We start from the raw sequence: 25,464 nt of genomic DNA on the forward strand, positions 1-25,464 counted from the left end.
GGGGAATAAAAATACAAAGATTGTTTTCACTTGCCTTGTTCCATAATTTCCAGCAGGCCTTTCTTAATAAGTTCGTCCCGACTTTGCCTTGTGGTTGTCTTCTTCTCTAACACTGCAAAAAGGGGTGTTGTGGGGTGAGCATGGTCAACATGGAACATCAGAGCAGACAGAGCGTGGAAATGAACACAAAAAGCCTGCATGAATGGGTGAAGGATGTCACGCTTGAAGGATGGCACAGCAAGTGAGAGGTTAAATGCAGTGTCTCTCTTTCTCACCCTCCCCACCTCCCATTGATCAGACTGCCTTACTCATTCTTAACTTTTGTATCCCACTCTTCTTCCAAGTTCTTTAGGGCAAATGGACATGGCGGATAATCCTGAAGTCAACCAATGACCTCATGGTGGAATGGGGATTGGAACCCCAAAGCCTTCCAGATCCAGCACTCTGTTGACTACACCACACTAGCTTGTAGGATTGCACAGACACACAGTGTAAAGTGGCTTCTGCTATCACAGGAAGTCCCCATCTCTCCTCCCAGCATCTCACATGCTTTGAATCATGACTGAAAAACTTGGGCAAGTTCCCTAGTCCAGCAAAAGACATAGCAAGAAAGGCTTGGATCCTGTGATGCTATGGAATGGTGCTACGTCAGAGAATTGTAGGAAGTCCAAAATGGCATTTGCATCATAGTTTCCCACTGTAGATGAGGTCCAGCAGACCATACTCTGTTGGAGGGGACCGGGTGTTGCTCAGAGCTGAATGTCTGATGTTGGAGACAAACTGGGGACAAATAACCTCATTTCTCTCCATAAGCAGGTTTCTAAAACATAAGAAAAGCTTTGCTGGATCAGGCCAGCAGCCCATCTAGTCCAACATCTTTTTCTCACAGGGCACAACCAGATGCCTATGGAAAACCTGCAAGCAGGAGCCAAGTGCAAGAATATTCTCCCCTCCTGTAGTTGTTTCCCAACAACTGGTATTCAGAAGTATTCTGTCTCCAACAGTTGAGGCACTTCTTTGAATTTGTCCAACCCTCCACTGAAGCCATCCAAACTGGTGACTATCATTTCTCTCTGTGGGAATGAATTCTGTAGTTAAGCTATGTACACTTTGAAGAAATACTTTTTTGGTCTGTCCAGAACCTTCCAACATTCAGCTTCTCTAGATGTCCATCATTCTGGACAGTTGAGACAGACTGCCAGGCTAGATGGAATTCTGATCTTATCAAGCAAGGTAATGTTTATGCTAAAGCCGGGCTGCTTTTTTTTTCAGCTGGAACTCGCCGGACTCAGTTCTGGCACCTCTCAAGTGGGCATTCATGGTGAGTTCCGGCACCTCTTTTTTCTAGAATAATAGTGCAGTCGTACCTTAGAAGTCAAACAGAATCCGTTCCGGAAGTCTGTTCAACTTCCAAAACGTTTGGAAACCAAAGGTGTGGCTTCTAATTGGCTGCTCCTACAGCCAATTGGAAGCCATGTAACTCGTGTCAGACATTCAGGTTCCAAAATAACGTTCGAAAACCAGAACACTCACTGCCGGGTTTCGAACATTTGGGAGCTGATTTGTTCGGGAGCCAAGGCATTTGAGATCAAAGATAAATATAGTTATAATAGGTTAAGATATTAAGTAAAGATAAATGATAGAGGGTAAGGATTTGCTGAATTAACCATGTGAACTGGAATACAAAAAAAGGGGGATGAGGAGGTCAGGAAACAAGTAATTGAAATATAAGACATGAAAATATTGATATATTTTTTAAACTTTTTTTTTACTTTTTATGTATTTTGTCTTTGTATTTCTTTTTCTTTTATTATTGTTACTCTTTTTTATTTCCTATTTTTAATTTTGTAACTTTTTATTGTCTGTAAAATTTCAATAAATATTTTAAAACACACACACAAAGATAAGACTGTACTGTGCTAAAGTTAGTTCTGCAATGCCAGGACATAAATAATTCCCCTAGCATCCCGTCCCCCGCCCCCCACTGGCCAAAAGGGGAAAACCCAACCCTTCCAGGATGGTTTTTGGGGAAAGAATTCTGCAATATTTGTGTACTATGGGGGGGGGCAAACCAGAGTGGATCCCACTAGCTTTTCCCCATCCTGACAGTGTGGCCTCTGCATTTCCTAAGAGAAAGAACAAGGAAAAGACACACAGCTGGATGGAACCACAAGTCTTGCTGAGAGAAGTTCAACGAGGAGCTAAATGCAAGCAGGAAAAGCTCATTTTGGCTCATAGCTTGCTGTGGAGCTGCATAATAACAGCTTGACTACTCCAGTAACTGCTTGTAAGAATTCCTAACCTTTGTTTCCTTTCAGCTAGGCAAGGCCTAGCAACGCTTATTAAGGCCCTGTTGAAAAGGGATAACAAGCAGCAGGGATATTGAGGGAGGGGGCAAAACCCCCACCTCCGTATTTTAGACCATATGTGGTTGCATTCCTCAGGGCTGTCAATATTTCTGGCCAACTCACTGGTTCTGCAATGAGTCACTGTCATTATAAACCAAGCATTAGGTCTAGCTACTAAATAAGCTATGAGTTCTCCTGTGTTAATATGAGGTATTCAAAACCACTTTTAAATAATCCTAAAATACAGAAGTTTTAATTCGTTGGTTTTTTTCTTGTTTTGCAACTGAATCTTTAATCCTTGGCCTTTAAGTCTTACTGAGCATCGTGACTCTCTTTGTCCTCACTCCCCACAAACACTTTTTGCAGTAAAATGCTATTTCTGACCACAAGGTTACTCGCTTATTACTTATTTAAGTATCTGCCCCTTCTTTTAATCAAAGGGCTAGTGAGAGATAGAGCATTTCTAAAAGAACAGAAATCTAAGCCAGAAAGATAAATTATAATTGGTATATATTTAAAGTGATTTTTTGTTTGTGTTTTCATGATACCTGTGAAGGCCTTCGTTTGCATTCCTGGGCAAGGGCCCCCGACTTTGAGGGGGGAAATCAGTACCCATAAAAACAGTGGTTCTCAACCATTTTGAATCAATGGGAGCCACTTACATCGGGGTTCCACTACAGAAGGTGTATAAGTGTGGATTCCCCCATTCTGCCCCCCATGCCTTAACCAGAGGGGGGTGACTAGAAAAGCCACCATGAGGTGAGATTTTTCCTGCCAAAGAGTGCATGCATTCAGCCTTAAACTCTTATAAGCAGGGCCTTGATGGCTCTGCGATAAACTTTGAAGAAAGAAAAAGAAAAAAAATCTGTAGGAAGGAAGTCTGGATTCTGCAGCAAGTAAATATTTACATTATCAATGTTTTTTTGCTTAATTTATTCAGTTTCTCCTAGTCTGTAGGAGGGACTCAGAACTACTTGGGAAGTCCCAAAAGTATATTAAGGTAAAAGGTAAAGGTCCCCTGGATGGTTAAGTCCAGTCAATGGCAACTTTCAGGCCAAGAGAGCCAGCGTTTGTCCACAGACAGTTTTCCGGATCATGTGGCCAGCAGGACTAAACCGCTACTGGTGCACAAAGGACTGTGACGAGTGCCAGAGTGCACGGAAATGCCGTTTACCTTCCCACTGCAGCAGTACCTATTTATCTACTTGCACTGGCATGCTTTCGAACTGCTAGGTTGGCAGGAGCTGGGACAGAACAATGGGAGCTCACTCCATTGCGGGGATTTGAACCGCTGACCTTCCAATCGGCAAGCCTAAGAGCCTCAGTAGTTTAGACCACAGCGCCACCCGCATCCCTAGGAAGCATGTTAAACCCTTCCCATGACCACCTGAAATCACCCTGAACAGCCAAGCTCCTGTGCTTTCTTCAGGGACTACCTACAGAATTTCAAGCCTATCCCTGCTATCATGGGGGGGGGGGTTTGAAACTTGCTTTCAAAATAATAAACACTGATACTCTCAAAAAGCCATGTTTTGCGATCTACGGAACATTTCTCTGCTTTTTCTGCACTTGACTAGGCACGGCCTAGCTTATGCTTTACAAATGTGATCTTCTCTTACGACAGGCAAATCCTGCAAACCCTTTTTTGCCGTAATACATGTTCTTGGCCAAAGTTAAAATAAATATATTTCCCCCACTTACCTGCTGACGTCTGTTTTAGTTTCTCGTTTTTCTTTTTCCTCCATTTCCATGGCTTGAAGATCCTGCCCAACGTGGCTAGCTTGCTGTTCCTTCGGACGGGAGGAGTTCGAATCCCTGAGACCAGATATTCGGAACGCACTGCAGGGGATGGATCCATTTCCTCTGAGAAGGGAGGGGAAACAAAATTGATGGTTAAAGAAAATGAGAGAAATATTGAACAGACTGAAGTACATCAAGGATATCAAGAACAGGGCTGGATTAAGTTACAGATAGGTAGCTGTGTTGGTCTGCCATAGTCAAAATAAAAAAATTCCTTCCTGTAGCACCTTAAAGACCAACTAAGTTAGTTCTTGGTATAAGCTTTCGTGTGCATGCACACTTCTTCAGATACACTGAAACAGAAGTTGCCAGATCCTTACAGTCGTTAAGAGTCGTCAACAGGCTCATCTCAGCTATCTGCCAATCTCCAATTCCCACCACCCTTCTGAGTAATACCCCTCCCCACCTTCTCACTATATAGAAGGATCTGGCAACTTCTGTTTCAGTGTATCTGAAGAAGTGTGCATGCACACGAAAGCTTATACCAAGAACTAACTTAGTTAGTCTTTGAGGCATCAAGGTAAGGGGGGCACAACAGAAATTTTCCATTGCCGGATTTTTAACATTAATGGTCACAAATTGCTCAAGCTGAGCGTTCATTTTCTCAGTTGAAGTATATTTAAAAAACCCAACAGAGCAACAAATAATAATAATAATAATAATAATAATAATAATAATAATAATAATAATAAAATTTTATTTATACCCCACCCTTCCTGGTTCAAAAACCGGGCTCAGGGAGGCTAACAACAAATTTAAAACACTTAATTGTAAAAGCAGCATAAAATACAGTATAAAAACATGAATAACAATAAAATTCAAAATTCAGAAATCAATTTAGCAGAAATAAGCATTAGATAATCCCCAGGGCTAGCTGTCTGAATTGGTCCTACTTGGGCCAGCGATGAGGCCAGGGGAGAATTAGTTGTGGGGCCTTAGAGTGGATAATCTTCATAAAATCTTCATAAAACTATGCACCAAGGCAGCCTGGATGCCTTGTCTCTACTAAGTATAGAAGCAGACGTGTTATGTAAGACTAGTTTTAAGGATTTGATCAAAGACTTTGCAGTTAGAAAAAGTAAGAGATTTTTCTACCAAATATAAATAAAGTAGAAGTATACCAAAACAAAAACAAAAAACCCCAACATCATCATTTTCCATCTTGCTTGTTTCATTTTGAAAAATATGATTTTATTTTACGGTTTATTATTGCTTATATTTTGAATAAGATATATGGGGGGGGGCACCCAAATCTTTTAAGTGCTGAGGGCCTCTAAAGGTCATAATCTGGCCTTGATCAAGTAGGGCCAGGGGGCATTATTTTCTGAAATAGACTGATCTCTAAGTTGCAGTGAGAAAGGCAGCAAGATAACATGCAGAGTTGCTGCCAAAATTCTACCTCAAGTGAAATTTCAGGTGAAACCCTACCTGAACCTCACAGAAAATGTTGGCTTGTTTGTCAGGTGTGGCTATTGGTACCATCAGCTATGATTAGCCTTTGGGGGAAGTCCCAAAAGTATCTGCTATTCCACTCACAAAACTACAATTCCTAGAGTGGTCAAACACTCAATTCTTCTTCCCAAGGCACTCTGGGAATTGCAGCTCTGCAGGAGGAATAGGGGTTTCCTAATAACGCTGAGCACCCTTAGCAAACTACAGCTCCCAGAATTCTTTGGGGGGAAGCCATGATGGTTTAATGGAGACACCCTCCAAGTGTCCTTATTTTCTAGGGGTGTCACTGATTTAGAGAAGCCGTCCCAGTTTCTGATTTGATCCTGGAATGTCGTGCTTTTCCTTAGGACATCCCTATTTTCCTTGGAGAAATCTTGGAGGGTATGGAGTTATCTGACCCCCGAGCCATCTGAAAGCAAACCTGTATAGGGAAGGGTTTTTTAAAAAAATGTTTAATGTTTTATTATGTTTTTATATATGTTGGAAGCTGCCCAGAGCTGCTGGGGCAACCCAATAAGATGTGTGGGGTATAAAGAGTAAAATTATCAGTATGGAACGGGACGTCCCTATTTTCATCAGAGAAATGTTGGAGGGTATGTCAATGTGGTATCATAGTGCTTTCAGTGTATGCTGTGAGTGTGGACTATGGCAGGACATTGTGGGAAATCTAGCTTCCCATTGCAGAACATGCCAGTACTGATGGTCACTGCTGCTTCCAGTACCACACCTAAGCCCTCCAGAGGTGGGTAATAATGTTCAGGAAGTCCAGCAGACAATGTTTTGCTGGACAGGAGGCTGATCGCCGAAGAATTGATGCTTTTGAATTATGGTGCTGGAGGAGACTCTTGAGAGTCCCATGGACTGCAAGAAGATCAAACGTATCCATTCTTAAGGGAATCAGCCCTGAGTGCTCACTGGAAGGACAGATCATGAAGCTGAGGCTCCACTACTTTGGCCACCTCATGAGAAGAGAAGCGGTGCGGTGCTTCGAATCGACTGCTTCTTTCACGGAGTGAAGCCGCATTGCTGTTGCCGGAGAGCGCTGACTTTTTCCTGTGGACAATTGGACTCTAAACAACTACCCGTGAGTAGAATGGAAAATTGGATCTCTAAACATCTTAATTTGGCACCGAAACGGGAAGGTTTCAAACAGGAAGTCCGCCTTCCTCTTTTGTAAATAGATTGAAGCAAAGACATTACAAGCTAAAATCTGGAAAGGATTAAATCTCCATCGGTTAAAATTACTAAACCCCCCTTGGAAGCAGGAGAAGAGGGGGGAAATTTTAGATCGCCTAAGCCTGCAGGAGAGAGAGTGAAGAAAGATAAATTACCACCGTTTTGAACCTGGGAACGGGCTGCCAGTAAGATTGACGTTTTGGGAAAGTTCATTGACTGTGAATAAAACGTATGTTGACAGATAGTTAAATAAGAGAAATATATTGTTTCCATTGTTTCCTTTTGCACTTAAAAAGGAGCAAGAAAGTAACTGAAAATCGAAACTAACTTTGTTGCTGGATCTGCGCTTAAAAGGACGGATACAAATAGAAATTGTTTCCCCTAGAGGGAGCTTTTGAAACTGTTGCAGGAGTGGAGCTGTGGAATTTTCCAGCTGCAGAGATTAAAGACCGTGAGAATCAGAGATTGACCATGGACAAGAATGTTGACAGAAGAAGCCTTAGTGATTGCATTTTGCAAGACAAGTGCTCTACTGGAACAGCTTCATGAGAAGACGGATGTGATGATTATTAAAATTGACAATTTGGGACAAAAAATGACTGATTTGGGACAAAAAGTGAATACCTATACAGAAACTACTCAGGAATTGATTCAGGAATCTGTTTTGACATGGCAACCTGTGGAGAAGACGAAGGAAAAAGTTGTTGTTGAACCTCAAGTAATTCAAGTGGAGAGAGCCCCGGCCTTACAGAGGCAATTTGATGAACATAAGCTGTTGCCTTTTACGATTGAATCTAGAGAAAGCCAGATTTCGTGGGATGGAGCCCCGCTTGGATTGGAGAAGGAAAGTTGGATAGCTCCCCTTATGCAGGGATGTTCTGGCTTTTGGGATCTGGATTTGGGTCAGGGGGAGATTGGAGTTGTGGGGGCCTTTAGCTTTGGAGGGACTCTGAAACACGCTCTGAAATATCTTTTGGACTTTAGTTCTGACTATGGAGAATGGGCTGACCTGTCGAGAAGGCATAAAGACATTGTTAGGTTGGAGTTTCCCCGACATCTACTCCTCAGTGCCAAAGGAAGGAAATTAAGAACAAGATCAGCAGAAGATAAAGTAAAGTGCATGTATAAATATGAGGAAGATCTGCAGAAGGGACATGGAAAAGAGTTAAGAGCCTCGGACAGAAGATCACCAGGTTGATGGACCATATGGAATTGATAGAAAGGACTGACAGAATCCGAGACCAGGGAGAAGAGACTGTGGAAGAAGATTGGGGGGAAAAAGTTTTAAAAAATTTATTTAGAGAAATATTGCAAAATTAATGAGTGTTAGAAAAATGTTGGAATGAAATTATACGGCTTTAGTAGAAATGTTATAAGGAGTTAAGTATAAATAGGTTTTAGGGTTTTAATGGTAAGATAAGGTTAAAATAAATTAAGATAATTAAATGACAGAAAACAGTGAAAGATGGAAAGGATTTGCTGAAATAATTAATAACTAGAACACAAAAAGGGAGGTGTGAGGAAGTCGATGAAACAAGTTAATGAAAGATAAAGATATGGAAATATTGGATGTGTTTTTAATTGTTTTTGCTTTTGTTTTTGTTTTGATGTATTGTGTCTTTTGTTTTTGTTTTTTTAAATGTACTGTACTGTAATGTATTGAATTGTATTGTTTACTTTTACTCTTAATTTTTCTCTTTCTTTTTTATTTCTTTCTGTAATTCTTAAACTTTTAATAAATATTATTTTTTAAAAAAAAAGAGAAGAGAAGACTCCCTGGAAAAGACCCTGATGTTGGGAAAGATAGAGGGCACAAGGAAAAGGGGACAACAGAGGATGAGGTGGTTGGATAGTGTTCTCGAAGCTACCAGCATGAGTTTGACCAAACTGCGGGAGGCAGTGGAAGACAGAAGTGTCTGGCATGCTCTGGTCCATGGGGTCCCGAAGAGTTGGACACGACTAAATGACTAAACAATGACAACAACAACGAACACTCAGTTCTTCCTAAGGAACTCTGGGAATTGTCACTCTGTGAAGGGAAATGAAGGTGTCCGAACAACTTTCTGAACCAATAACAAACTACAGTTGACATGTAGGTGGGTTCCCACGAGGCAAGACACAGTGATAACAGCAAGAACCTTTATTGAACTAACAGAACTGGACAACAGGGGCAAAGCAACTGCTTACATACATTTCTGAAGGTCTGTGCCACCCCTACTCCCAACATGATTGGTTGTCTAAACTTCCAAGCTGTGAATCGTAACTCAGAGTTTAAGGGCCAATGACAGAGGCCCAAATCCTGAATTGCTGGATATCATATATCGAATCAGAACACAGGGGCTCAGAATTTTTAGTCTAGACTCAAGCTCAGGCAAACACAGACCACTGAATACATAACAACAGTCTTCATTATTCGGGGGGGGGGGCGAGCCACAGCTGTTTATCATACTGCTTTATAGTGCAGATGGGGCCTCAGACTCTATGGATCTATACATGGAATGGGAATATGACTGGATACCAAACCTCAGCCAGTGTCAATAGCTCCAAGCAGCTATTGACTAGTCCTGCCAAGATCCTCTCCCTTTGCCACATTTGTTTCTAGACAGAGCTCATTTTCACACTTAATAATAGGTCCTCATATGACTATCAATTTCATTAATAGCAAGGAAGCAATGCTGGGGCAGTAAGTAATAAAGACAGCACAGTGGCAGGCATCTTCCAGCCAGTATCTTGAAAGAGAATAGCAGAGCTCCATAAATAATGGTTGTGGGTAGCATTGCTAGGATATATATGTGGGTGTACACACATTAATTCTCAAGTGCATAGCGAGCATCCGTCACCCACGATGTCACGAGCCGGGGAATTATAAGGCAATTTGCATATTTATTTCAACAACCCATAAAATTTAAATGAATGATATGGAACACATTTCCAAGCCATTTGTTTCTGGGATAATAACTTCATAATAATTTGCGTTGTGAATACCGCATTTAAAACAAACAGCCTTATATGATCATTTTATAAGGCTGGGGAGGTGGAAATGCAACAAAACTAAATAATGCTTTTAGAGCTTAATGGGGAGGCCAGACTTTCAAGAAAATTGGAATTATTATGGTTTAAAGTTTGGTGGGTGCCTGTGCAGTAAGCAGCTCTTGCACAGAAGCAATTATGCCTCTAATTTTTTTGCGGGTGGGGGGAAATGGTTGATAAGACAAAGATGAATGGCTAAATAAGAGACAGTTTGAATTCATCGTCTCATTAGTGGAAGTGATCTAAAAATATTTTCAGTCTTCAAGTACAATGAAAAATTGGTGATGGGGAAAATGCAGGATAAAATCATGATATAAATGGATATGAACAGTTTGACTTCTAGGAGAAGTCAGAAGATTATGAATACAAACCAATAAGTTTATTAGGAGAAAGCCCCATTGTGTTTAACAGAGCTTACTCCCAGATAAATAGGTATTGAAGCATACCTATACTTACCTAGGAGTATGAACTCATTGAACTCAATTGGACTTACATTCGAGAAGACATGCACAATATTACGTTGTCATAACAATATTTTGCCAAGTTCTTCCCTTGCAAGCACGCCTTCCATTTGACAATGTGAGATGATGGCAGAGGCTTCTGTAATGGCCTGCCAGATCTTGCTGAATTCTCACCATCCCTGATCATAGACCATGCTGGCTAAAGGGAGTTGGGAGTCCAAGAAAAATCTGGACGGCCACTGGTTCAAAAGCCCTGCTCTTCTAGTAACATCTCATTGCTGAAAGGATGTAGGATTGCCAAGTAAGCTCTGCTATGTGGCACTTTGGGCTGGAGTGTGGCAGGGATCCCTAAACAATCTTAATCGCAGCGTCACATTCATCTGGTGCTTTACCAACTGCACTGGGTCCCGGTGGAGTACAGGGTCAGGTTTAAGGTGCTGGTTTTAACCTTTAAAACCCTAAGCGACCTAAGACCCACGTACCTGCGGGACCGCCTCTCCTGGTACGCCCTGTGGAGGACCTTAAGGGCCACAAATGACAACATTTTGGAGGTCCCAAGTCTCAAGGTGGTTAGATTGGTCTCAACTAGGGCCAGGGCCTTTTCTTTTTTTTTTTTATGCATAATTTTTATTGGTTTACAAAAATCAAAACACAGAACAAACTGTATCAATACTCATATCAATTCACTGAAAGTAAAGGATAAGACTTCCTTCAGTCATTTCACGAATCGTCCAAAATAACAATAAACAATAAATCCGCGTTTCTTTGTTTGTAATGCCATAAGTCATTCTCATTCGTCCATTTTCTTTTGGCATTACCCTTTACCTCTTACAGAGCACCTTTGAAACCCACTAGTGCTATCTGTTCATCGATTAAGCTTTCCAGATATTTCGTAAGACTTTCCCAATTTTTAACAAACTTCTGATCTTTTGTATATCTAATTTTACCTGTCATCCTATCCATCTCCACATAATCTAATAGTTTGGATCTCCATTCCTCTGTTGTCGGTAAACTCTCTTGTTTCCAATTTTTAGCTATTAGGACCCTTGCTGCCGTTGTTGCGTATTGGAACAATTTGTAATCTTTCTTCTTTATCTCCGTTCCTACCAAACCTAGCAGGAACGCCTCGGGTCTTTTAGCAAAGGAATATCTTAACATTTTCTTCATTTCATTATATACACTCTCCCAGAACCCTGTAACCTTTCGGCATTCCCACCACATATGGTAGAAGGTCCCCTCCCTTTCTTTACACTTCCAGCATTTGTTGCAAGATCCGTACATTCTGGCTAATTTAACCGGGGTCAAGTACCAGCGATAAAACATTTTCATTAGGTTCTCTTTAAGTGACACACAGGCCGTAAATTTAAGATGTTGTTTCCAGAGTTTTTCCCACTCTTCAAGATAAATGTTACGACCAAAATCTCTAGCCCAGTGTGTCATTACCACTTTGACCTCCTCGTCAGCTAAATTCCAATCCAGTAAATACTTGTACATTTTTGATAGTATTTTTATATTGTTCCCCAAGATCTCAGTTTGGAATCTAGATTTTTTTTCGGCGTAGCCTTTATCTTTGACATCTTTCCTAAACATATCATTTATCTGGTGGTAGTGCAGCCAATCATATACTTGGGATTTGACCTGATCATACGGCCTCATTTTCCACTTTCCTTCCTCCTTCATTAACAGTTGTTCGTAGGTTGCCCAGTTGGCTCCCATATTGGTCTTTTTGATAGCCATAACCTCTAGTGGAGATAACCATTGGGGTGTTCTAGGTTCCAGCATATCCTTATACCTTTCCCATACCTCTATCAGAGGGCCCCTGAATATATGATTCCCAAATCCCTTGTGGCCCTTCTTCCGCCCATACCACAGATAGGCGTGCCACCCGTATCGATTGTCATGGCCCTCTAAGTCTAGCACTTCCGTATCTTCTAATTTTATCCATGTCTTAACCCAGCATAAGCAAGATGCCTCATAGTATATTTTCAAATCAGGTAGGGCGAAGCCTCCCCTTTCTTTCGTATCCGTCAATAATTTAAACTTTACTCTCGGCTTCTTCCCCTGCCAAATGAATCTGGAAATCTCTCTGTGCCATGCTTTGAAAATCTTTGTACCTTTGATAATCGGTATATTTTGAAAAAGAAATAAAATTCTTGGAAGTACCGACATTTTAATTGTGGCTATTCTGCCCCAGAATGACAGTCTGAGCCGGCCCCACGTTTCTATATCCTTCTTAACTCCTTTCCATACCGATTCATAGTTGTTTTTAAATAGATCTATGTTTTTTGGCGTTACCCATATCCCTAAGTATTTCACCTTCTTCGTTACATCTATTTCTATTTCTCTTTGTAATTCCTCAATTTCATCTGCCTGCATGTTTTTGGCTATTATTTTTGTTTTCCTTTTGTTTAATTTAAAGCCTGCTACTTCCCCGAATTGGTCGAATTCTCTAAGTACCTCTTTTGTTGAATCCAGTGGATCTTCCATTGTTACGACCAGATCGTCTGCAAAAGCTTTAGTTTTGTGTTCATGCTTGCCGACCCTGATACCTTTAATTGAAGTCAGGGCCTTTTCAGTACTGGCCCTGACTTGGTGGAACACTCTGTCACAAGAGACTAGGGCCCTGCAGGACTTGACATCTTTCTGCAGGGCCTGCAAGACAGAGCTGTTCTGCCTGGCCTTTGGTTTGGACTCAGTCTGACCCTTATGTTTCCCTCCCCTTATGGTTTTGATCTATGGGGTACTTTTAAAATGAGGCTGCATTTTAAATTGTATTTTAACCTGTATTTTAAATTGGGTGTTTTTTTTCCTATTATATTTTTATTGTAATTTTACTGGTGTTAGCTGCCCTGAGCCCGGCTCTGGCCGGGGAGGGCGGTGTGTGTATGTGTGTGTGTGTGTGTGTGTGTATACCGTATTTTTCGCTCTACAAGACGCACCAGACCACAAGACGCACCTAGTTTTTGGAGGAGGAAAACAAGGGAAAAAATATTCTGAATCTCAGAAGCCAGAACAGCAAGAGGGATTGCTGCGCAGCGAAAGCAGCAATCCCTCTTGCTGTTCTGGCTTCTGGGATAGCTGCGCAGCCTGCACTCGCTCCATAAGACGCACACACATTTCCCCCTTACTTTTTAGGAGGGAAAAAGTGAGTCTTATAGAGCAAAAAATACGGTATATATGCCCAGGCACAAATCTATGCATGAAATAGTTGTTTAGTACACTCAGCCTCAGGCAATGGGTAGATTGAAAATGGTACATGACTCTTTTCCATGCTGCTTTTAGCCTTTTCAGACTAAGCAAAATCTGCCTAGTGGATGTTAGTGCTGACCAAGCAGAAAGCTGCCCATGAAGCCAAGAGGTGACCCTTTTTTCAAATAATCTGAGGATGCCCCAAGATAGTGTGGTCATGTGTCCTTCTTTACCAAGGGGACATTCCGCTGTTTGAAGGACATTCTGGTCCAAATCTGTCCAGTTTAAAGGTAAAGAACCCTAAGGAGAGCAGGGCCTTGAAGTTACCTACCCAAAAGTCACACCTGGGTAGCAGGTATCTACATCAGCTGGTAGCAGTATTACCCACTGTGGTGATATTTATTGTGTTTCTGTTTACATTGTACTAATTATTTCTAAATGTGCACCTAAAAATGTAAATCACCATATGCAAATCTATGTCTCTTTTGATATTACAATGCCTAAGTGGCTACCCTACCCCAAGGCCTGTGAAGTGATCTTCCTTTTCCCAAAGGGAAGGGCTCTTATCAGCTTCTTGAGTGAGAAGTAGCAGCACAATCCTCCCTTGCCTTTCCTTTGCATATCAGCTGTGAAAGGCAGTGTGGTACAGTGGTCAGAGTGTTGGACTAGGACCTTGGAGACCAGGGTTCGACTCCCCCATTCAGCCATGAAGCTCACTGGGTGACCTTGGGCCAGTCACTCACTGTCACCCTAACCTACCTCAGAGTTCTTGTGGGGAGGAGCAGAACTATGTATATCGCCTTGAGGTCATGGGAGAAAAGGTGGAATAAAAAGATTTTTATCCCCAAAGTTGTCTTCTGCTACCAGTATAGATATTCTAAGCCAGATATTCACACTCACCACAAAGATGAGGTATCTAATAACCACTGACACTAAAGCAGAGATCTCAGTTCAGCTGGAATCAAAGCATGGGGTTAAATCACCCCAGAACGCCAGCTGTCTCAAGGCAAGCAATGCAACCTTCCTGCTTCAGCACCGTTCTAGAGATCGACGCATATTTTCCAGACATTTCCCCTCCCTCTCCTACGAGCATAAGTGCCGCCTGTCCTGAGATTTTCTCAAGCATTTAAGTGGAGACTTGATGAGCTGGCTGGCTTCTGATGACATCTCAGCTGGTTGCTGACCCTACAATTCATCAATCCAAGATTGAAGATGGGTTTTTACAAACTGCTGCAAAGCATCGTGCCAGGACATTTGACTGAGTGGGTTGTAGACAGTGTCAACCATAGTCATAATAATAATAATTTTATTAATTATATGTCACCCATCTGACTGGGCTGCTGCCCCCAATGAATCCCGTGGGACTTTACAGTCCTGCTTTCCCCTCTTCCTTCTGATCCACTTGCCCTTAGAGCAGAGGACAAAACTGAATGCAGTCAGGTGAGCCAGCCATGTGAATTTGTTTTGACTAAGTCACACTTGGGAAGCCCTAGACTCTTAAATCTTTTCTTGACTCGGCAGGATTCGTGGTGACACAGCTTGCAGGCTGCTCTCATCATGGCTCTACTCTCCAAATAAAAGCATGGCAGTAGGGGAGGGGCTATTTTCTTCCAGATCTTCATAGGTTCCCTGTTAAGGACTTGCCTTTGAGCTTGAAGCACATCCATTTATTTCCTTGGCAATGCTTGGTAATGTAATTGTGAACACATCCTTTCTTTGGAGATAAGGGTAGACAATTCTGTCAATTTCAATTTCCCAGTCTTAAATTCAGCCTTCCACATTTCCGTGCCAATATGTGATTATTGATTTTAACATCCTCACAAAATTTCATTAGCATTTCAGTGTGAATTTCTGGATTTTGCAAGCAATTTCTTCTAATATAAAGCAGTTTTGTAGGTTATTTTCACCAGTATCACTTATATGCACAGTTTCTCCTGATATACATATTTTTGCACTCATTTATTTGGTTGGAGAACAGCACTGCAAAATTCAGAGAAGGTCAAATGTCGAACCATATATAAATATTGTGATAATATGGAAAATGTCGTCTTAACAAGATTAAGAAAAGGAAAGGGGAGGGGAAGGGGAGGGTGAAAAATAGGAGGCTTTCCAAACTGGATATTTCAAAACAGATCTTATGTTCGCTATTATTTCATTCCAGTATCTTTCTCATTCATTCAACCACCATTAACAGACACAGCTTTACGTAAGATAAGAAGAGGAGAAAAGAGAGTCCTGTTCCAAGGAATTAACAGTCCCACAGGTTTCTTTGGGTGAAGCCGTTCCAGTGTCAGTGGTATAAAACTGAAAATAAGTTATTTTTGTAATACAGCCTTTTGGTAGGCTCACTTCAAATACATTTGACAGCGCCTGCTTCGACCAATTGTTTTTTGCCTTAGTTGCCTTAGTTATGCTGTATAATTTTAGAACATGTTCATGTATGATCATAGAATGGTAGAGTTCAAAGGGACCTTTAGCAAGGTGGGGCCAGTGGGGCCATGGCCCCGGGTGCAGATTTTTGAGGGGGCGCAAAGGAGGCACCCCCAGCAGGGCCCCCCAGAGCTCCTGGCCTGGCACTCTTCCCCTGGAGTTGGAGGAACCAGAGTGGGGTCATGTTGGTGGCAAGGGCTGGGTTACCACGGTGGAATCCTTCCCCCATTGCACCCCGTGCCCTGTCGTGCATGTACACCCATCCCACCCTGGTGCACACACACACACACACACACCCATCTGACATGCGTGTGTGGAACCTGAAAGGCTGAGAAGGACCTCAGGAACCCAAGATGGCTTGTGCCAGACTCTGAACAGAGAAGGGAAAGAGGACTCTGGCAAAAAGGGCTGTTGTGAAAATGACAAGTTGAAAGGGAATCGTGGCCACGTCCCCTAATTTACGGTCTATTTGAAGGAGCCCTCAATTTCAAGAGCCATTCAGCCCAAGAACATACATTTAAAGCAGAATGAGAACTCACAAATTCCTGTGAACCTTGGAGTCTTCTAGTCTCCTTCTTTCAGTTTCTTCCCTGGCCTCCTTAACTCTCCAAACCATTGCTGTCCCAGGCAAGGCATTATTTACATTTTGACTTCTCCACCCAAACCTGATTTTACTCCCCTCATGCCTATCTGCATTCTAATCACCTTCCAGTCTCCCTCTCCCTCCCTCTCTCTTTCTCTTTTTGGCCTTAAGTTCCCCTCCTCCCCTCCTCTGCCATCCTCTATCACTGTGCATCACTCACACGCTGCCCCAACTCACTGACTTTTCCCCATCTCCCGCCACTTCTATAGATTTAACGAGAACGGTGACATGGGATGCTGGGGGTGTGCACAACCTAGTTTCCAACTCTTGCTGGCATTCTTGTCCATGGCTGCAGGAGTTCAGGCAAGATAAGGCATCAATTAGTGCTTGTTATTTATTGTTTTAAGAGCAATCAATCTGTTGCCTTGCCTACCAGAACCATTCTCTCTCTCCTGGTTTTCTTTCTCCAGCAGAGCCAGGAGAGGCTGCTCAAGGAAAACAGATTCAGTGATTCATTTGCACCTTCATGTGGAGAATCCAGAGGCCCTCTGAAATATCCTCCTCGCTGTGTTATTTCCCACCATTTCAGCACTTTTACTTGTGTGATCTTTGTGAGGGGTGGTTTATTTATAAGTCCTTGCCCCCCAGGACCAGCCCACAGCATTTGGGTACCTGAGGTGATCCACAAAATGGCACACACAACCCCTAACAAGGAAGAAGGGGTGAGTGAAGACCTACATTGTCAGGAGTGCGTGCAGGAATCAGGCCCTGTGACTGGTAGGGCTTTGCAGGACTGGGGCTTTACTAAGTTTGTTCTGAAGAAGCAAGACACAGCCGCACGGGTGAGGCAAATTGGTAACTCACAGCACCTGGTGGCAAGAGCTGGGAAGGGATATAAGGCCAGCATTTCCCTTTGGCTCTTCGCCACAGCAACACGCTTCCTGCCTTGCTGTGTTTGGCTTCTTGACTCCTGGTTTCCTAACCCTCAGACCCTTGACTCCTTGACTCCCAGCTCTCTGACCCTCGGACCCTTGCCTCCTTGACTCCCAGCTCTCTGACCCTCGGACCCTTGGCTTCCTGACTCCTGGCTTCCAAACTCCCGTTCCTGCTCCCACCCCGCCATCTTGCTCCCGGTCCCGACGTCCTCCGCCAGGACTTCAACCACCCGTAAACCGAATCATGACATACATCAGGAATGTGGCAGGAATAAAGATCTACATCAGGAACAAGGGAGGGAGGAAACCAACTGTGCCTCCTGTTCTCCAAGAGGCTGCTTTAGAGGCAGCATTGTGGAGAGTGGCTGCCAAGGAGGCAGCATAACTGGACTCCAAGGAGTGCACAGCAGTTCTTGCTACCACAGTGGCAGCCGTGGGCAATGCATTCCTTGGAGGTCGGAACTGCTGCCCCTGTGGAGACTGCCGCCCAAGGTGGTCGCCTCACCTTGCCCCATGGGTGGGCCGGGCCAGCCCTGCCTTGTCCTGAGAAACATGCAATCTAAAGTTGGGTAGTGTTGTCGTTTTTCTTTTTTTGTGGGACTGGGGAGACAACAGAGAGAGATTGGGGGGGAGGAAGTCAAAAGGCTATCAAGGGATGAATGTTGCCCTTGGTGGCATTACAACAGCAGAGAGACTGCAGGAACCATCCATCAAGTAATAAACCTTTCTACCTGCCTTGCCCTACTCTTCTTGCCTGGGAGCTGCTCCCAAAGTATTTACTTTTGCTCTCTGTGACTTTTGTTTTGTGGGGAATAGGCCTCTGTTTGGCAAAAACATTTACAAATGTTAAGATTTCATTGTCTAAAATTCTTATAAGTTGTGTTGTACAGTGGTACCTTGGGTTACAGATGCTTCAGGTCACAGACTCCGCTAACCCAGAAATATTACCTCAGGTTAAGAACTTTGCTTCAGGGTGAGAACAGAAATCGTGCGGCAGCAGAAGAAGGCCCCATTAGCTAAAGTGGTGCTTCAGGTTAAGAACAGTTTCAGGTTAAGAACGGACCTCCAGAACGAATTAAGTTCTTAACCTGAGGTTCCACTGTATTTGAATTTTGCATTTGTATGTTATTTCGCATGAGCTGCCTTGAGGGGCCTCTTTTGGCTGAAAAGTGGCATATAAATAAACAGTAGCATAACTTGCATGTACCTGGGCTTCATTTCAGGCGGGCGTAAGCACTAAGGGGTTAAGGCCGAAGGAGGGGTGGGGTTTGAGCTCAGGTGGGAGTCTGAAGGAGTGGGGGCACAATGAGGTGATCCACAAGGCAAGGATTGACCCGCAATGCTAAGTGCTCAGTAGAAGAGTTGCTCAGAGGTAAAGCACCTGCTTTGCATGCAGATGGTCCCATGTTCAATCCCTGCCGTCTCCAGGTAGAAACCCCCATCTGCAGTGCTGGAGAACTGCTGCAAATCAGTGTGGACAATGCTAAGCTAAGATGGACCAATGGTCTGACTCAGGGCTTACCCACCCTTACCATTTGCCTAGCTTTTTCCAGACAGAGACCTGCACTTCAATGCAGATTTCCACCCCCCCTGCCTCCAGGTTTCCCCCCAAAAAACCCACTCTTTAAAGCTGAATCGAAGCAAATGTCAATTTGGGTTTCCTGCAGTTTGATATTTGCTCCGATTCAGCTTTAAAGAGCAGGTTTTCATGAGGAAAGCTCCAGAACAAAACAAAACAAAAAAAGGTGGGGTGCTCAAACACAGAGCTTTAAATCATGGACCATCCCTGGAAAGCATGGGTGAGACTTAAGTGTGGATAAGCCCTCAGTAGAGGGCAACTTCCTATGTTCCTCTTACAAGGAGGCCACAAAGTAGTGTAAAAAGATTTAGGAGGCAATTCATCAAATCTGTCCATGCCAGATTGCTAGCCAGGAAAGGGTCTGTAGCCAAAATCATTTTGGCATATGCACTTTCAGAAAGGAAACAAACTTATGTCCCAGGAACCCCATCTGCTTCGTGTTGTCCCTTTCATTCTTTCCAGCAGGAGCCCTTATCCCAATATTTCTTCAGACAGGTCTAATTCTCCCCCTGAGCTTGGTCCTCATATGGTTATTTATTTTTCTGCTGTGGGCTTGTCCCCCTCACTAGGAAGGGAGAAATGAAGGACAGATAATTTTCCAGCCCAGATAAACCAAGTTTTTCCCATTCACACCCATTCTTCTGTCTAGTCTGGCAAGTGGGTTTGAGAAGACAGTGGCCATGTTGCTCTTATTCTTTGGAAATTCAAGGCCTCATCAAAGCTCAAGTAAACCATTGACTCATGAGAGCAATAACAACAAAGTATAAGGAGGTAGACCTCTGTGGCCAAGGCCCTTCAAAAATATTCCACATCTACAGACAAACTCAGAGGACTATCAGCCAAACAGTGAAGGACACAATACCTGCCCATCTCCAGATTTGAGAAGATGTATATTTTAAAGATACATAGAGAGGAAAATCTGCCAAATTCAGCATTTCCTGCCATTAGCAAGAAAAAAAGCCAAACCAGGTGAAAATGTCACTTATACGAATAGATGCTTGCATGCAGAGAATCATTATGCACACTTAATGCTTTCCATGGAGAACTGATCTATCATTATAGCTAAATGAAGCATCCATTAGGGTACTGATTCAAATGTTCCTGCAGTGGAACATTGTGTAGATTAGAGTGTCGAGGGGGAAACCCATCCCAAAGGTGGGGGGTGTAACGGTGTTTGGATGGGGGGGCAGCTTTGTAAAGGAAAGGGAGGCTAGAAATCTTGCAACAATACAAGGTGATCTGATGACCTTTCATCCTTTAAAAAACAAAAACTTTGCAAATGCTTCTTTAAAGGTAAATGCCACATTGGGTGCCTAAGAATACTTGACATGTGCTTTTGAAATGGGGCCTGAGGGAATATAGTGCAGTGTGTCAAACATGAAGCATTGTCGGGTAGCTGCTCCAGCACATTTGCAGAGACCACCAGCAGCACCTGTCCTGCTCCAGTTAAAACCATTTTGTTCCGGTGATCCAAAGAGGAACACTGCTGCTGCAACAAGGGGAACCACGGACAACTGAGAGCCTTTCACCCTCCAGCAGGCAGGGGGTGCTGAAGGTCTCTTCCAACTTGCAGCTCGCCCTGCCTCAATGCCCCGCTAGTGGGATTGTTTTGGAAGGATCTGGTGGGGCCCTGTTGGAAGCAGGCAATTGACTAGAAATGGGGGGAAATGTATAAGACAAATAATAAATGTTGGAAATGTAAAGAAACAGAAGGAACATGTTATCATATGTGGTGGGAACGTAAGAAAGTAATAATAATAATAATAATAATAATAATAATAATAATAATAATAATAATAATAATAATAATTTATTATTTATACCCCGCCCATCTGGCTGGGCCTCCCCAGCTACTCTGAGCGGCTTCCATAGAAACCAAAAATACACTAAAATATCACACGTTAAAAACTTCCCTGAACAGGGCTGCCTTAAGATGTCTTCTGAATGTCAGGTAGTTGTTTATCGTTTGACATCTGCTGGAAGGGCGTTCCACAGGGCGGGCGCCACTACCGAGAAGGCCCTCTGCCTGGTTCCCTGTAGCTTTGCTTCTCGCAATGAGGGAACCGCCAGAAGGCCCTCGGCGCTGGACCTCAGCGTCTGGGCAGAACGATGGGGGTGGAGACGCTCCTTCAGGTTACTGGACCGAGGCCGTTTAGGGCTTTAAAGGTCAGCACCAACACTTTGAATTGTGCTCGGAAACGTACTGGGAGCCAATGTAGGTCTTTCAAGACCGGTGTTATATGGTCTCGGCGGCCGCCCCCAGTCACCAGTCTAGCTGCCGCATTCTGGATTAGTTGTAGTTTCCAAGTCACCTTCAAAGGTAGGCCCACGTAGAGCGCATTGCAGTAGTCCAAGCGGGAGATAACCAAAGTAAAGAACTTCTGGGAAATGATATATAATGAGATGAAAAAGATGTTGAAATATACATTTATTAAAAACCAGAAGCATTTTTAACTTGGTATTATATGTCAGGATATTAATAGGCAAGATCTTAAATTGTTTCTATATTCAACAACGGTGGCAAGAGTATTGTTAGCCCAGAAATGGAAGCAAGAAGAAATCCCGACGAAAGAAGAATGGCAGACGAAATTAAGGGACTATGCAGAATTGGACAAAATGACAGGAAAGATTCGAAACCTGCGGGACCAGAGATTTACAGAAGATTGAAAGAAGTATATGAACTATTTGAAGAGCAATTGTAACCAACAAATTACGCTAGTAGGACTACAAGAAGTTTTGTAATGAGAAATATATGAAACGTTACAAAGTAGATAAAGAATAGAGATATTGGTTATGAGATTTAAATGTAATAGGGAAAGTAAGAAATGTATGGGCCAGTCACTGTCTCTTACCCACTTCACAGGGTTGTGGCGAGGAGAAAATGTGGAAGGAGGGGAACTATGCATGCCATCTGGGGCTCCTTGGAGGAAAAGTGGGATATAAATAAAATGGATTAATTGATTAATTGATTGATTAATGATATAGGATGCGGTCTTGGGTTCCCAACCCCAATTCATACATTGATAGAATCATAGAATTGCAGAGTTAGAAGGGACCCCCAAGCGACATCTAGTTCAACCCCCTGCAATGCAGGAATCTCAACTAAAGCATCCATGCACTCATCTAAACCGATAAAGAAAAAGTGATTTTTATGCGTTGGATGTGTGAAATAACATTGTGCCACCAGCTGGCGACATGGAGTCCCCCCCCCCCTTTTTTTTCCTCCACCAGTTTTCCCTGTTTAAATTGACAACGCTTTAAACTGAAACGCCTATTCAATGTGTCTAGATCCAGCCCATGACACATGGCCATCCAACCTCTGCTTAAAAAACCATCAAGGAAGGAGAATCTACAACCTCCCTGGCAGATGAAGCTGATTGACTGTATGGGACTGGCAGAAATGACTGGCAGAATGCGTGACCAGGGAGAAGAGTCGGCAGAAGAAGACTGGAAAAAATTTAAGGACTATCTACAAAAATATTGTAAAATTAAGGAATGTTGAATGATGTTGGATTGAAATTAAGTGGTTTCTAGCTGTAATGGTAAAAGGAATATGATAAAATGGTTTTCTTTTTGTAAGTAAGAATTTAAAGTTATAATAATCTAAGATGTTGGAGAGAAAGTAAGGTGTTTTCTTTTCTTTTTAAGCTGTAATGCTTTGAGATAAGGATTTGCTGTATAAATAATTTGAACTGGATATACAAGAAGGGGAGGTATGAGGAGGTCGGGGAAATATGTTATGAGAAAATAAGTTGTGAAATCTATGTGTTTTTAATGTTTTTATGTTTGCTTTTTGCTTGTAAAAAATTGCAAATTCTAATAAATATTTTTTTAAAAAAAAGAAAAGAGAATCTACAACCTCCCAAGGGAGTCTGTTCCACTGTCAACAGCTCTTACTGTCACAAAGTTCTTCCTGATGTTTAGTCGGAATCTCCTTTCTTGTAATTTGAAGCCATTGGTCTGGGTCCTACCATCATGGGCAGCAGAAAGCAATAATGTTCTCTTTTCCATGTGACAGCCCTTGAGATATCTGAAGATGGCTCACCATCCTCTTCCCAAGGCTAAGTGTACCCAATCCCCTTATACATTCATACATCATGCAGAGCAATCCCACTGTCAAAACCACTTAAAGGAAGGGACATATATTGGCTGGCATCTCCACACCTCTCACCAAGGTGTGTGTGCCAAACACTTTCTGGAGGAAGAGTAATCAAGCAAGTGTGGGATCTGGTGTGGACAGGCACTCATGTTGAGCACCCACCTCAGGAGTAATAATAATAATAATAATAATAATAATAATAATAATAAATAATAATAATAATAAATAATAATAATAATAATAATAATAATAATAATAATAATAATAATAATAATAATAATAATAATGTATTATTTGTTATTTAAAACCTGCCCATCTGGCTGAGTTTTCCCAGCCACACTGGGCAGCTCCCAACAGAGTATGAAAACTATGATAAAACATTAAACATTAAAAACTTCCCTAAACAGGGCTGCCTTCTGATGTCTTCTAAAAGTCAGATAGTTGTTTATTTCCTTGACATCTGATGGGGGAGTATTCCACAGGGCAGGTGCCACTACTGAGAAGGCCCTCTGCCTGGTTCCCTGTGACCTCACTTTTCGCAGGGAGGGAACTGCCAGAAGGCCCTTGGAGCTGGACCTCAGTGTCTGGGCTGAGTGATGGGGGGGGGGGAGACGCTCCTTCAGGTATACTGGGCCGAGGACATTTAGGGTTTAAAGGTCAGCACCAACACTTTGAATTGTGCTTGGAAACGTACTGGGAGCCAGTGTAGGTCTTTCAAGACTGGTGTTATGCAGTCTCGGCGGCCGCTCCCAGTCACCAGTCTAGCTGCCGCATTCTGGATTAGTTGTAGTTTCTGGGTCACCTTCAAAGGCAGCCCCACGTACAGCGCATTGCAGTAGTCCAAGCGGGAGATAACTAGAGCATGCACCACTCTGGCGAGACAGTCTGCGGGCAAGTAGTGGATGACCTGTGGCACTCCAGAAGTTGCTGAGTAGCAACTCCCATCATATGTAGCTGAACACTGGCCATTCTGGCCGGGGCTGTTGAACGTTGGAGTCCAACAGCATCTGCAGAGCAACAAGTTTGGCAGAGCAACTCCGACCTCCCTAGACTTGCCTTTCCTCCATGCAGAGACAGTGTATCTGGCATGATCTGAGAACAATCAGAATATATTTCAGGGTAGGTAATTTTCCGTGACATTTGTACACCCCCCATGCTAAAAAGCAAAAAAGCAATTACAACTCAATGTTCTTCAGGCAGTAATGAATAATCCTCTCCAAAACCAAACAATGCGGGACTGAACGAAGAATGACGAGAATGAGCAGCGTCTCAGAGGATCTGCAACAAAAACCGAGCTGTCATAACTGATGATATAGTTCACAGTTTCTTATTCTCTGGCATGGCAGCACGGTGAGGCTTGAATCAGAGCTCAACATCATTTCACTAATGGAGTTGTAATATCCCTGAGCTCAGAGATCTAGCTGTGTTCAAACATTAACAATGAGAACATAAGGACTGCCTTTCTGGATCAAGCCAAGGTCCATTTAGTTCAGAATTGTTTGCCCCCGCAGCAACTGGCCAGATACCTATGGAAATGTAGAAGTAGAGCTTGCAAATAACTATACCTGGTCTATTTTTGTCCCCAAAATCATTACCTCTTATCATTAAGTTCGAAGCAGAGAATAGCAGCTAGCTAGAAGTTAAATGCGGGACGCAGGTGGCGCTGTGGGTTAAACCACAGAGCCTAGGACTTGCTGATCAGAAGGCCGGCGGTTCGAATCCCCACAACGGGGTGAGCTCCCGTTGCTCAGTCCCTGCTCCTGCCAACCTAGCAGTTCGAAAGCACGCAGTACAAGTAGATAAATAGGTACCACTCTGGTGGGAAGGTAAACGGCGTTTCCGTGCGCTGCTCTGGTTCTGTATGCTGGCTCCCTCGGCCAATAAAACGAGATGAGCGCCGCAACCCCAGAGTTGGACACGACTGGACCTAATGGTCAGGGGTCCCTTTACCTTTACCTAGAAGTTAAATATATATGTGAAAATAGTCAGCATTTGCCAAATTCTGCCATTTAAAATTTGAACGTGAATTTCAGTTTTGAAATGTGCATTTGTAACACGTCGCATCTCCCCCCCAAAAAAAACCTTTAGAAATGTAAGTGCTTCAGATTTGCAGGCAATACCTTGATTTTTTTTTGCTTGGATGCTTTTGGCAGGCATGAAACATGAAATGGCACCGAGCCCTATCAGATACTACATGCCATTGCATGCCAGCTATCATTTGTGAACAGAAACGCTATTGTACACAATGCTCAATGAAATATTCCAAATGCAGATATCAAATATTTCACCAGGAAATAAGTATTCTGAGAATAGCTGCAAATATTTAGAGGTTTCTGTTCAGCACAAAACATCTGAGGAATTTAGAGAGAAGCAGAAACAGTT

At 42.9% G+C, this 25,464-nt stretch overlaps 1 protein-coding gene across 4 annotated transcripts in view; it reads right to left on the reverse strand.

The window, feature by feature from the left end:
* PHACTR3 (phosphatase and actin regulator 3) overlaps positions 1–25,464 on the reverse strand; it is a 230,127-nt gene that overhangs the window by 123,488 nt on the left and 81,175 nt on the right. For 2 of the 4 annotated variants that reach the window (XM_081196305.1, XM_081196303.1), the window contains exons 3-4: positions 4,050–4,211; positions 35–112 (exon numbers count right to left, since the gene is read on the reverse strand). In XM_081196305.1, coding sequence (XP_081052431.1) covers positions 35–112; positions 4,050–4,211 — 240 coding nt within the window. The remainder of the gene's footprint in view (positions 1–34; positions 113–4,049; positions 4,212–25,464) is intronic. The other 2 variants (XM_081196304.1, XM_081196306.1) reach the window with 1 other exon arrangement.

This window comes from Podarcis bocagei, assembly GCF_964188305.1.
Source record: "Podarcis bocagei genome assembly, chromosome: 5".
NCBI lineage: Eukaryota > Metazoa > Chordata > Lepidosauria > Squamata > Lacertidae > Podarcis > Podarcis bocagei.